This window comes from Cyprinus carpio, chromosome A21 (assembly GCF_018340385.1).
Source record: "Cyprinus carpio isolate SPL01 chromosome A21, ASM1834038v1, whole genome shotgun sequence".
Classification (NCBI taxonomy): Eukaryota; Metazoa; Chordata; class Actinopteri; order Cypriniformes; family Cyprinidae; genus Cyprinus; species Cyprinus carpio.
In genome coordinates this window covers 13,516,593-13,530,389 of record NC_056592.1, presented here as the reverse complement: position 1 = coordinate 13,530,389, position 13,797 = coordinate 13,516,593, and the positions used below count along the sequence as shown (strand labels likewise).

Below are 13,797 nucleotides of genomic sequence, written 5' to 3'. Positions count from 1 at the left end.
GGAAACAAAAAAGCACAGACGTTTACAATCATTTGACTTCAACTCACACAGATACCAGAACAATAATATTAATAAACATCCGCAAATTGAGTAAAAAATAGATTTTAATCTTTTAAATACAACATTTTGGAATACAAATATTGATTTGTTCTTTACTGTAGTTCTTATTATTACTATTGACTGTTATCACTAGTGTTACTGTTGAGGTTTGATTTACAGTATATCAATATACAGAAAAATGTGAAAACAAATATTTTGGTAAATTCTGGTATTGCTCATTTACATAAATATACACAGACACACAAAAAACACCTAGCCATGAATTTAATTTATCTCTCAATCATATAAGTCTGACAGAGAAAATGGCTTTATATAATGCTTACCATTATGAAAACACTACTGTAATATCATCTTTATATTAGAGTTATTATTGAGACAAACATTGACATATTTTACAGCTGTCTTTGAATGGACCCACTCATTCATGGTTATGTACAGTCCATGACATCCCTATAACCACTTAGGAGAGACGTTAACTTCCTGTGCACAAAAGAAAAAACAGACTGAAATGTTAAAAAAGAAAAAAAAAACCTTCCTTCAGTTTTGATAAATGCATATAGACTGAATAAAAAAAATTAAACTGAGTTTATCGAAATATAATAAATTTAAATTTACAGAAAATTTGGAGGTTTTAATAATTTTAAGAAAAAAAAAATAAAAAATAGAGAAAGTTCTGCAGTGATAAACACATATTAGTGCCTGAAATCTGCAATACTATACTGAGCGAAAATGAACACAGGAATATAACGTCCACTGGCTTTCATATGTCTTAAAGTTAGTACTTTAATTGCAAAAAGATAAATCTAAAAAACAATTCAATACAAAACAGACATTTCATAACATTCTCCCAAATGAATTGCTTTATTTCAATACCAAACCTGAGGCCAAGCTTCATAGTCTATATGGAAAACCAAAACCTAAAGCCATGCCATAAGCACAAAATGAGCAACAGAAACTCATGATCACCCAAAAGGCCTGAATCCCAACACGTCCTTTCAGTATTTTGGACTAGAAATCTGCAGACCCAGATTAACCCTACTGTTGAGCTGAAACTATCATAAACATCATCCTTGGAAGATTCTTTACCTATGCGTCTATGGCATGTATCTGCAGCGAACCACTTTCAAAGCGCTCATACAATCACTGCTGCGAACAGCATACAGTGAAAAAAAAAAAAATAAAAAAAATCACCCTGAAGATCTGGTGTCACCTCCGAGGTCTGACTCTGCACGACAGTGGTTTTCATTTTTACTACTTAAATTGGTAAAGAGGCCAAAACGGCAACTGGCTTTTCTTCCTCCGGTTTTCACATGTGTAGAATAAATAAAAGGTAGAGGAGTTGTAGCACTCTGAACGGAGTATGATTGCATATAATACCAGACGAGTGTCTGCAAACAAACAACTATGAGGAGACAACGCAAACACATCCTAAAACAGCCGAACGAAGAGTCTCGAAGACGAGCTCGATGGGTGAGAATAGTTAGTGTTTCTTTTTTGTTTTTATTTTTTGTTTGTATGACAGAGGCTTTCAGTCTGAATATCACAGAACAAACCTCGGATGGAGGCTGTCTGGCTGCGTCCGTGTACAGATTACAGTACAGATTAAGATCTTTCCTCTGAATGACTGAAAATGAGTCTTTGAATGTGAGTTAACAAATGAAGTTTTATAGTAAGGAATGTTGGTGTTGAAGAATTGAGGATGATATCGGACCGTCCCGCGCCTTCAGAAAAAATGATTACAGCAAAAATCAACGACAGTAGTGGCCTACAGGAGGAAAGAACTCCCAGTTTACCCTGATTTAGACGCACTGTTGGTTCAGTTCAGCATTTAGTACCCATAATCTCCCATTTACATAGTCCATATCCTAAAACTTTGACGTTATTCTTTTTAAACAATTGGCTATTCTAGCTATTATACAAAGGACGGCCTGGTTTATGAAACTTTTCTACAATCAAAAAAAACAAACCAAAAAAAACACTGACTTTGCTTGCTATGCGACTACACTACTAAATTTAGTTTTGAAGCAAGACGTGGCATGGCAGAGATCAAATGAGTTATGAAATCTTTCATATTGCTTTCCATATATTATATTATTTTGATTTTTATTTGTATTTGCAGTGTGTGTGTGTAAAATGAAAGTTTGTTTTTTTTTTTTTTGTGTTTTATATTAAAAGCTAGCAGGACAAAGTTAGCACTTGTAGTATGGCGAGTGCATTATAAAAGACATTATTAACTTTACACAAGTGCCTTTTATGCACCGTTTTAAGGAGAAAAAGAAAGCTTACTTTGTTATAACTGTAGTGATAGTGACTTGTGTTTGTTTCGATGGCCTACCATTGATAAAGAAGGAGATAACGCTGAATCGTTTGATTCATGGAAGAGTTCGTATTGCTGCAGTCTCAGTAGGCGCCCTTGGCACGTGAATTTCTCTGAGTTTACAGTAATGGTTAGTTCCTAGAAACACTTATCAGGATGGCCGTGAAGTGACAATGAATTACATGGTTTCTCTAACACTGATATAAATATTAAGTGTGTCTAACCCTAATCTGTGCTGACGTGGTACCCATTGAAATCAAGTGAAGGAGGAGCATTGGATGTGAAAGATCAGTACCGGCGGACAGCTACACAAAACGTCTTCTTCATATTCAACCCCAAAAAGTGTTTTCTTTTGGCTTTTGTAGCCCTTGCGCATACAAAAAGACCCCAGGCAAAAATTTTGCCCGTTTTTTTCATCCTTCATCCATCCGTCGTCTCTTCTCTAGGGTGAGTCCATCATGGCCTCCAGCATCTCCAGGAAGAGTTTGTGCATAGGCACGCCGCCGCGGGTTTTGATGCTGTAGAAGGTGGTGAGGGCCCGGCCAGCGGTCTGCCTGAGGAGGGGCAGGGTGAGGAGGAGACGTCCCGCACGCTGGGGGTCGTCAGGGTGTCGCTGGGCCTCCAGCTCCAGCAGAGCCTGATGCAGAAGGTCCCGTAACTTCTGCACGGCCTCCATGTCCTCAATGTACACAGAATCTAAAAGAGAGGAAGACGACGACAAGTGATTAGACCTTCATTTCAAAATAAAACCAATGTGTTAATCTTGCAAAGTTAATTTATGTGAAAATCACAAAAACAATTTGCATATTAGCTATGATTTTTGATTCATTGTTAATTTTTGTTGATTTTTTATGGTTTATGTTTTTTATAATGTTTTTATGCACAAACATTCTAACTAAAATAAAACATTTATCCTCCTCAAGTGAGCGCATACATTTTTTATGTGCATTTAGGATATTTTTTGTATCTTTGTGTTTCCACTCAGCATTTTATGCATTATACCAAAATCTGCATTAAAGTATCTAGATCACATTTGGTGACATTAACTGGCAGAGAGCGAAGGGAATACTTTTGAAAAACAGAGGAAGTGAGAATAAATTTTTTAAATAGTGGATGATTTAAAATAACAGATTTGCATGTTTGCTGAATTCAAAGAACACAGTAAATGCAGTTTTAAAATGCTACTGATTCCTGTGATGAAAAGCTGAATTTTCAGCAGCCATTACTGCGATATTCAGTTTCACATGATCCTTCAGAAATCATTCTAACATGCTGATTTAGTGCTCAAGAAATATTTATAATTATCAATGTTGAAAACAGTACTGGAACTTCTGTTCAATTTACTGCATCCTTTCTTAATAAAAATATTATGTTTTTACTATGTTATATAATATTGTTTTTTACTTTGTTATTTATTTAATGGTATTGATTTGTTGTTTATTAATGTTTGTTGTTAGGGTGTGGAAATTCAGCATGCTCCAATGTGGCCACAGCTTTATGAGGATTAATGCAATAAAATACAAATGCAATTATGTAACAACAATGAAAGAAATCCAAAACATATAAAATGAATCTCTCTTGCTAATTAACACTTGTGTCAAAGGTCACTGCCCCATGAATAGTTTTGTTGGTGGGGGTTAATGTTTATCATGTACACACATATGTGAGGTGTAAGTAAGAGGTCTCGGGTATGTTCAATATTCAAAGCATGCAACTTCCAGTATTTGCATAACAAATACAGATTCTGTGGGTGAAGCAGATACGGGGCTTGAATTTAATATTTACAGTAATCAAAAGTTTCATGGGTTCTTCCGGGTGGGGGATGAATTTGTACAAGCAGACGGTGACAAGAGATTTACGTTTACAACACAAAACAGAATACGTTCTGGTCTTAATTACTGGGTGACTCAGTCGGGTCATGCAGGTTGTGATCAGACGGTATCCGGTTGGTCAGGGAATTAAAATAGACTGCGGAATGAATGAGTCATTAATAGGAAAATCTTGACAGGAAGTGCACCTGAGTTGGTGAGTGCGATGGCCTTTAGCATGACGAACTCCTCGCGGTCCAGCTGCAGGGCTCTGAAACGGCGAGCGAGCTGGCTGATGGCGGCGTTGAGTTCAGTCAAACCGGCCACACGAGACATCTCCTCATCCAGCACAAAGTCCTCAGCAAACACCACCTCATCCTCACAGCCGAGAGAACGGTACGCCACCCCCAACACCAACACCTCCAGCCACACCGACTGCAGCACAGACATCTGGTCAGCCAGGGACAGCGAGAGAAAGCCTGGATGAGGGAGAAAAAAGAGAGCGGTTCACGCCACACGTCCACTGGTGCAGAAGAAAACATGCTCAAAATACACAAACACAGATGGCTCGTCTTAAATGAATGCAAAAGGTTGGCCAAAAATCAGAGGGGTGACGAAGTATTGAAATATTAGCGTAAAAGACCTGTCTTTTATGTCAGTATTATTAATAAAACATTTAAAAAATGAGGTTTGAAAAAAGTGAGAGGGTGTTAAAGTTTTTTAATGTTTGATTTTTAAAAAAACTGAAGCAATATTTGCTTAATTGAGAAAGGCTACAAAGCAATATTTGCTTAATTGAGAAAGGCTACAAGATATTAATAGTTATAATGTTTTTATTAATATTGTTTTTTCATAATAATGCATTTATTATTTAGCTGTGTTTTAGTTTTTGAAATTCTATTTACAGATGTCACCACCTTCACCTCATAAAGATGCATTTTTCGCCACTCATTTGCATAATGTGAAACATTTCTCAACTTTCTGACTCTGTCAGCGCTGTTAATCCCACAATCCTCCCCTCCTACGGAGACTGAAAAGGCCCGCTCTTCAGATCTAGTGTATGTGGAGTGCAGAGAGTGGGATAAGAGTTGTTGTTGAGTACCTAGACACGGTGGACACTCACAATAGTGCTCTAAATTTGGAGGTCTTGGAAATAGATAGAGACTGAAAAAAGCGGTTGAAATCGCTCCTTCCAAGACTGAACTCGGACAGCAATTAGGAGAAAAGTCTTCCATGTTCTGACTGGAGCTCTGACTCACCTTATAGTGCTCCATTTTATTATATTTCTTTATTCAGGTGTTTTTTATATACAGATGTGTTTGATTGGCACTTTCAGGCAGTGCAGAGATGTGAAAATATCAGTGATTAAAAAGCTGCTAACTGTTTTCTAGCTGGCTTTTTCATAGCCTCCTGAAGTATTAGCCTGTTATTTGCACATTAGCATATGATTTGCCTTCCTTCCAGCCACCAAGTATATAAGTGCAACTTGGCCAGTAAGTGACACTTCCTAGTAAAAAGTACACAGATAAACCGTTTGCATGAGTAAACATGCAACCATGAATGAAAAGAGGATATTTCAAGAAGAGGATGTCTGCTACTTTTTGCACAGATTGCAAGGGACCTTTTCTACTACAATTAGTACAATTATGCTATTTATTTATAGTGGAAAAAAAGTGGCCCTTCATTAGATCTGGTCCACAGTGCAAATTATTCTGGCCAATTAGCTTATTCAGTCGATTTAGTTATTTATTTATGGTTGAAGAAAAGTAAATGAAAGTAAAGCAAAAAAAATTGTTATTTTTGTTTTTTTTTTACATTTAGTTTAGGGGTGGAATGGATTAGGTTATGAATTTTGTATTGAATAAAAACAGCAGGAATTAACAAACAAATTGCAGAACATACAAACTGTATATGAATTTAACAATACTTACTAGCTGTTTCAAACACAATTTGATGCCACTTAACTGGCAGGTGATTCCTGACAAAATCCAGTTATTATTTCCTCCTCCATTATTCTAATACACTATAGGGTTCGGCTCATTTAGCTCCCTAGGTCAAGAATCACTATATCATGTACACTAGGAGTGGGTGATATACCAGAAGACACTAATTGGCAGACATTAGATAACAAGTAGAGATTTTAGACTATCATCTCTATTGCGGTTACACGCTCACGTGATGTTCCTGTGCTACGTGGTCACGAGAACTTATTGTTTGCAATTGTTTTAATCATTGCGGTTTTAAAAACAAGTGATTTTAAGCCGTTAAAACGCAATCAGCAGTGAATGAGAATTCATTTCACTACATGCATGCACTGTCTGAGAGACTGCTTCTGAATGCTGTCAGAGAGCCTCGAACACATGAAGACGGTGTTCATAGAGCATGGGAGTATTGAACGGAGTCATTTTTGGCGCTTTATAGCCCTATATACACACACTTTCATGTGTTACAATGCCTGTCTTTGCAAGTATCCTTGTAAACACAGTAATTTAAGTCTTGTGTGAAAGCAAACAGCTGAGAAAGAAAACACGTGTAACAATATATTGGATCCGGGCAGCTCTTAAAGTGACAGCAGTCTAATATTCCCGCTGTCTGTCATTCATGTTAATCAAACAACAAAAGAGTGAAAATCTCTCGCTGCTCTCGACTAGATCACTTTTGTAACTTATTTGTAACATATTTAATTTACACAGTGATAAAAATGCAGTGTTTTTATTCATTGAGACCGCCTCCCTGATCACTGCCCTGACTACTAAACTAAGGAGCTGATGGAGACGCACACTATGTTTTCAGGCAGAATGATATAAAACCCTTAGTGCCCTTAGTCAGCCAATCAAATAAGGGCTTACCAGATCGAGAAATGACTTTCTAGTTTCAAGTGCGATGTGAATCAGACAGTGAATCAGACTGAGACAGGCAGAACTACATGGTAGCTTAAGTGAAGTAACAGGAGAGTGAGTAATTGGTAGCTCGACACCAGAATAGCTTCATTGACATGGTCTCTTTGCCAAACGTCTTGCTGTTCCTCTTCTTGCTCTCACTTACCAGGAATGTGCTTGGCCCAGCCGATGATGACAACTAGTTCCCGGTCGGCCAGGTCACAGAGAGTGGTGAGCGTGCGCTGGGCCGTGTCTGGCTGCAGGGGGTCTGGCATAGCAAACAGCTTTTCTGGCTCCGCCACCAGCAGATGAGAGACAATGATGCTGGATGAGCCTGAGAGAAACAAACTGAGCATTACTCAGGTGAATAATCAAGTCAAGTTTATGCAGTAGTAATTGGAGGCCATAAAATTTGTTTGTTTAAAATAAACAAATTAAATTACACATAAATTTGTAATTCTAAATAAATAAACAAAAAAATTTATTACCCTTCTCTCCCTCCTTCCTTAAAGGTATCGGCGCACTCTGGTACGTAGCATTCTCCACCTCTGGGCGTCTGTTGTTCTTTTGTAGTTCTGTCGTTCTAATTTGGTTCGGTCGGAGAGGTACACCAAACACAGAAAGAGGATTAGGATTTTGGCACTGCCTGTGGAACACACTGTACACTGAGGTACTTATGTATCGTAAGAGAGAGGACTGGTTGTGCTGGCCAGGTGCCACCTTACCTTCTTTGAGCATGCCTACTTTGAGGCACTTGGTGAAGCGACACGCCTGACAGGCCTTCCTGCGGCGCTTGGTGATCTCACATTCATTAGAGGCGGGACAACTGTACTCAATATTACCTGTTAGATGGAGGTGAAGATGTTATAGGAATTACTGGGGCGGTTTTTTATATAGAATTATTTATTTGCGTTTAATTTGTATAATACAAAATACCTTTAATTTCATGTCATAGGAACTAGACAGTAAGGTTACTACAATTTTAAAAATTGTGATACACAAAACAGCTCCATTTTGAATGAGACTTAACTGAACGTTCAGTGAATCAATTCAGGGAAGGATTCTTAAAAATGATTCAAACCTTTAACTTGTGAGTCTTTTTGATTGATTTATTAAAAGGAGTCTGCTCATAAAAGACATTTGTTTTCAAATTGGATTATGGCTGTCATGCTATATGTTTGTGTTCATTCAATGAAAACAATGCAACAGAAAAACATGTTTTCTTGGTATTATTTGAGGTATGTAAAATCACATTCAATTTTGGATAAATATGATTTGTTCTGCCTAGAGGCTGACGCCGCGGTGGCTCTTAGGGGGACAGGAAACACTGATTCACACAACTAGCGGGCTTGGCTTACTTACAATTTATCTGTAATGAGAAGTGTATCTGTTATGCAGTATGACATGCTCACCCTGTATGGTTCTTTTGAAGAAAGCCTTACAGGCTTCACAGGAAGCCACTCCGTAGTGGTAGCCAGATGCCACATCTCCACACACCAGGCACAGTCTTTTGGGAAGCGTGCTTAGCGCATACTTGCAGCGGCCTCCTCCGCTACCGGTAGAGCCTTCCTCGGCTCCATCCGCACCCTCCTCTTTAAAATGGCAACGTAATGCAGGCGTGTAAGGGGGCGGGGAGTAGCGGCCAGCACTTTCTCCTCTGGATCCCCCTCCTCCACTCTGAGAGGAGTCTGAGGACGCTCCTCCTGGGCTGGTCCTCCCGCCGCCACCACCTCCTCCCTCGGGACTGCTGGGTTCAGCCTTTATGTACAGGTCGGAGCGTCGCTCTCTGGAAGACATGATACCTATAGAAAAAAAAAAAAGTGAGACAATGAGGAAAAAAAGAGGGACCTTTACAGTTTAAATTTCAAATCTTGAAGGTCAAGACTGGATGTTTCAACATCTGATTTGGGTCACTTTCAAAATCTTGTTTTAAATCAAATAAATCTTTTTTTAATTTGATTTTAAGTTTTTTTTTATGATTTTTGATGTATGTATGGGTGTATGTACGTGTTTATCTTGGTGTTTATTCTTAAGGTTTTTTAATTTGATTGTAGATTTGATTTTATTTTAAAGATCTACCAGGGTCAGAATTTAAATATGTTGATGTTTTGATGTTTAATTTTAATGTATTAGTTGATTTGTGATGTGTATTTATTGTCACAGAACAAAACTAAATCCAAGACTGTCTTGTTGTTGTTGTAGTGCGTGTTTGGTGGTTATTGTGAGGTAATGGTAATCAGTTGATAATGCAAACACAATCGGTTTGTCTTAAAAGAATGTAAACAGGCATGAAAAAAAAAACATTCCCAATGTATATCTAAATATTGAATATGTGCATTAGGCCTTACAATGTTATAATGCCTAGAATTTTTATTTTTAGGTAAATGTAAATAGATGATTTTTTTTTTTTTTTGTTTGAAGATGATGTTTATTTTTTTTTTTTTCTTTAATTCTTTTCCTTCCATTCAGTTCACAAGCAGGTGCATGCTGAGCATGCAGACAGCATTCAACGAACAAGCACCTATATGTCCTCACTCTCTCAAGCGTTTTTTTTGGAAAGTCTGTGAACTGTTTCCTTTGTTTTCTCCATGGAAATCACTGAACAAACCAATTCACTACAATTAATCAAACATCCCAGCAGTGCCCAAGAGAGAGGACACTGTAAGAAAGTCCCCGAAATGCTCACAAACCAGCAGCTCCAAGCAGGCAATACATTCAGATGTTTTTAATCTTTAGGCAATACTTTATTTTGATTCTTTTTTTTGTTTTATATGTATTTTTTTTTCATTCTGTTGTTAGTACATGGGTTCAGTATTAATAAATTACCTTAAAGTATTGCTACACAGAGCCATTTAAAGAAAATATCTACATGCATCACATACAGCAATTCAAATAGATGAAGATGTATTACAAGGGTTCTCCTAGAGAGCAGGACACACATATGGACGTGACAGAATTCTGCACAAATCTGTCCATAATCCCAATGGCATGGCCTCCTCCCACACAAGATTAGGGTCATTAATCCAGGAGAGAGAACCAATCCTCTAATTATACCTCCACAAGTGATGCCCTACAGACTCTGAAACGGTACCCACAGTTCACAAACCCCCCTCAGGGAAAAACTGACCCTATTATGCCATTTCTTAAATTTGCTGATCTTGCCAATTTAAGCATTTCATTAGAAAGAGAAATGTTCTATCGCATTAACACATAAAAAGTTACCCAAGAAGCAGAACAACTGCCAAGTAGTGAAGACAACCAGCAATGACATCTGCCCCTCAGGATTATTGGAGCAATACAGAGTTTGTGGACTTCCTGATTCAGATACTAGTCATACATTGTATGAACTATACATAGTTTAATGCACATACACTGACTCATATCATGACTATTCATTGTCTGCCACTCAGATTATGGTCAAAAACCTACATTTCTTCCTTAATTTGTCCTCGGTGGACAACACACACTCACACACACACTATTCCCCTTTCACCTGGTTGTGTGTACTATGTTGCAACTTTGGCGAGTGTGCAGAATGTAACTGTGCCCCAATGCCTCCGAGTCCACTGTACTTTCTGCCAAACACGTTCATTCTGCCACAGTTGCATAACACCCGAACTTTGAATTTAACCTACACCACCGGAAAAGACCGCTTGTATGATAAACATGGAACATGTGAGAGAACTGCTTCTCAGTTTAAGAAAACCCACAGTAACAATTGTGGAGTTTACAAAGTTTGAATTTAACTTGTTCTGTTTTGAAGTTAATAATTACCACGTGGCTTCAGTGAGGGTGGGGTTTGCTGAGTTGCGTCTGTTCAAATGAAAATGATTCAATCGCTCATTGTGAAGACAAGCTGAGATCTCTAAATCCCTCATCAAACTTATGGAACCGGATGACGGAGGAACGTTCCCGTTCAAACACATGTAAATGACAGACTACAAAGGAAAAGGTGCAAACTGATCATGTGGTGCCAAAGACAGTCGTTAGTCTCTTGCGTATGTGTTGAAGGGGTTCCAACCGATGTGCGACATCCGATTCGGTTCATTACATGAAAACGAAGGAGTTTAATGGGGGACTTTTTTTTGGGTTTTGTTGTTTTTATGTGTGGTGTGGCACTTTTACCTGAGTCGGTTCTTTCGAACAGTTCGTTCCAAAGAACCGGTTTAAAACGATTTAGCGGCTGCTTTGCGTCATCGCGTTATTACGTAATCACGTGGCCCTGTCATCTCGACGCGGCATATTTTATGCTCTAAAACGCTCCATTTGCACATACTGTTGTTTATTAAGTTTAATTAATAAGAGAGTTATTATAATTACCCTCCTTGTTCAGTTATTTTATGTTCCACATGTCTCAATTTAGTTTGTATATAACGTTAATTTACACTAAACTAACACCCATTTACATTTCTTCACGGAGTTTTTCCACGTGGTAATAAAATGCCATTTTTTATAAAACCAAATAGCTTGTCTGCGTGTTGATATAACTGTTATACAGTCAAATCGTAAATATATTTTTGTAATCATAAATTAATAGTAAATATAGTTTGTTCAGCTATAAAAGCAACTTATTTTTCGATCCAACTTTCAAATCTTCTCCACTTCAGATTCTCTTATATCATCAAATCACTCGGTTCTCTGTTCATTACGAATCGATCACGACGGTTCTCGGTTCAAAGAGTCGGAGTTGTTCACTCGAGAACCGCTCGGACAGTAAGTCCGGTTCACTAAAAAGATGACTCAAAAATAACAATTTGTTCACGAGTCGTAGATAGCTAGTGTGAATATGAAAACAGCAATATTCAGCGTGCTATTTAATAATTTTATCAACCAATTCAAACATTTCCTACAGTATATCTCCTTTCTTACATTTATTCTATTTGCTTCAGGATTGATTTTTCAATTTATTTGATACGTTTAATAAGTTATTTATAATTTTTTTTTTTGTTTTTTTTGTATTGTTGTCTACTTATAAGAACACGCTAAACTAGCTTAGCTTTCGCTAACATACCTTTACTCATTCAAGATCAGTCCCACCTCCTCCAAACGTCTCTACCGGGGAACATGTATCCAAAATTCTTTGAGCTATTCATTGACTCACCGGCTTTCAAAGACTAAGGAAATCTGTCCTGTGTTCTCATAAACATGCCTGAATAAGCTTAGTTAAGTTAGCTGTGTGCATCTTTGAACTTCACTTTCCCCCGACAAACGTGTCATGAGTCACAGGCTGCCTGCAGGAGGGAGGAGAGCTGCTCGTGAGCACTGCAGCCACGCATTTTTACAAACTACATTCAAATAATCACGCAATAATGATTGATAAATAGAAAAGGCTTTAGCATTAGTGACTGATTAATCAATTTTATTATTATAGTAAAAGGGAAGGGGATGGGGCGATGAGGTGAGGCAAGTCGTTTGTTTTTCTTCAGCTCAAGGATTTTATTATGTTTTATGTTATAGGGGGATTGTTATATGCACTGAGGAAAGTTATTTGAATTAAGAGTTATGATTTCAGGTATAGATTTCTAGTATTATGTACTTTGGTATTTTATATATTTGTTTTTGTTATTCTTATTGCTACTTTAGATCCTCAGATTTTGATTGCTTAAAAATAGAATTTTTATTTTAAATTTATATTTTAAAGTGTTACATTAGTCCTTTAAAGAAGGCATATATGATTAAAAATACAGAAATCAGAGTATGAATAAAAATAAGAGAAAAAAAATATTTACAACTATTAGCTTACCTTTTGCTTAAAAGCCAAAGGTCTTTAGTCTTGTGAATACTGAAAATCCTCTCTTTCTTTTGGTGTCAGAAGACTACAGGTCAGTTCAAACTGGGCATCAGGAACCCTGGCAAGAAAGAGAAAATCAGTCAGTCATCAAAAAATGTATGAGACTGAATATACATGAAAGATCTATGCATTACAAAATAAGGCCTTAATTATTGGATTGCATCAGCAGAGACGCAAATTGCTATGAAGTGGCTAAATGATAAATAATACCGAAACCACCATTAGTCTGAACCACATCTTCATCTCGAAACTAAAACTAAATTAAAACTCATGAGCATATTCGTATATAGATTTGAAGTGGATTAATGATCCCATAAAAGCATTGCATAAAGAAGATCTGTAAAGTGGTCGAAGCATTAAATATCTCCAATGTTGATGTATTTTCTTTTTAAAAGTTCAAGAGTCAACCAAAAAAAAACGGCTCGTTCTATTCCCCTGGCCAATGTCAATAACGTCTCTATGTAGGGGAAGATTTGCATAACACCCCATAATGTTCACGCAAAGAAAGAAGGTGTCTTTTCTATGACACCGTATCTATGTTTTTCTTTACATCACATCTACTACATTAGTTATAAATGATTAGTTGGGTGGGGGAGAATTTCTTTGTTTTTATGAAAATGTATTAATGTTTTAGAACTAATTGCTGACTGAGGGAGAAACTCCAAATATTCACACGGTGTGCTGGACATCGGATACTCTCATATCATTTCTGTGCACAACATTCCCCTCCCCTCCGCTCTCTGACACAAGTGGGTCCGGTCTCTGGAGGGTTTTGAAGGTCAGTTATATTAAATGTTGGGGTTTTAAGGGTAGTTGGAGGGGTTTGAAGGATATTTGTGTGACTGCAAATGATCTTTGTGTGAAATTATGAAGTTAAATGTAAATGTGGAAGATGTGCTTCACAGCTGAGAGACCATTGTGACAGCAAATACACATGAAGAA

The 13,797-nt window shown here is 37.4% G+C and overlaps 1 protein-coding gene across 1 annotated transcript; it reads right to left on the bottom strand.

Moving 5' to 3' along the window:
- Nucleotides 1-2,381: 2,381 nt before the first annotated feature.
- Nucleotides 2,382-12,098, bottom strand: esrra (estrogen-related receptor alpha). The gene is made up of 7 exons (XM_042710932.1): nt 12,076-12,098; nt 8,477-8,866; nt 7,787-7,906; nt 7,553-7,666; nt 7,231-7,398; nt 4,395-4,664; nt 2,382-3,073 (listed from the first exon to the last, which is right to left on the bottom strand). Exons 1-7 carry the CDS (start codon nt 12,083-12,085, stop codon nt 2,820-2,822), a joined length of 1,326 nt encoding a protein of 441 aa, XP_042566866.1. The 5' UTR covers nt 12,086-12,098; the 3' UTR covers nt 2,382-2,819.
- Nucleotides 12,099-13,797: the final 1,699 nt, after the last annotated feature.

What these genes read in the sequence shown, in the direction of transcription:
- esrra (XM_042710932.1), bottom strand. An exon ending in AGGCATGCTCAAAGAAGGTA is followed by an intron (nt 7,667 to 7,786) that starts AGGTGGCACCTG and finishes TTGGTGTACCTC; the next exon opens with TCCGACCGAACCAAATTAGA. An exon ending in CATCGCACTCACCAACTCAG is followed by an intron (nt 3,074 to 4,394) that starts GTGCACTTCCTG and finishes CCTCTCTTTTAG; the next exon opens with ATTCTGTGTACATTGAGGAC.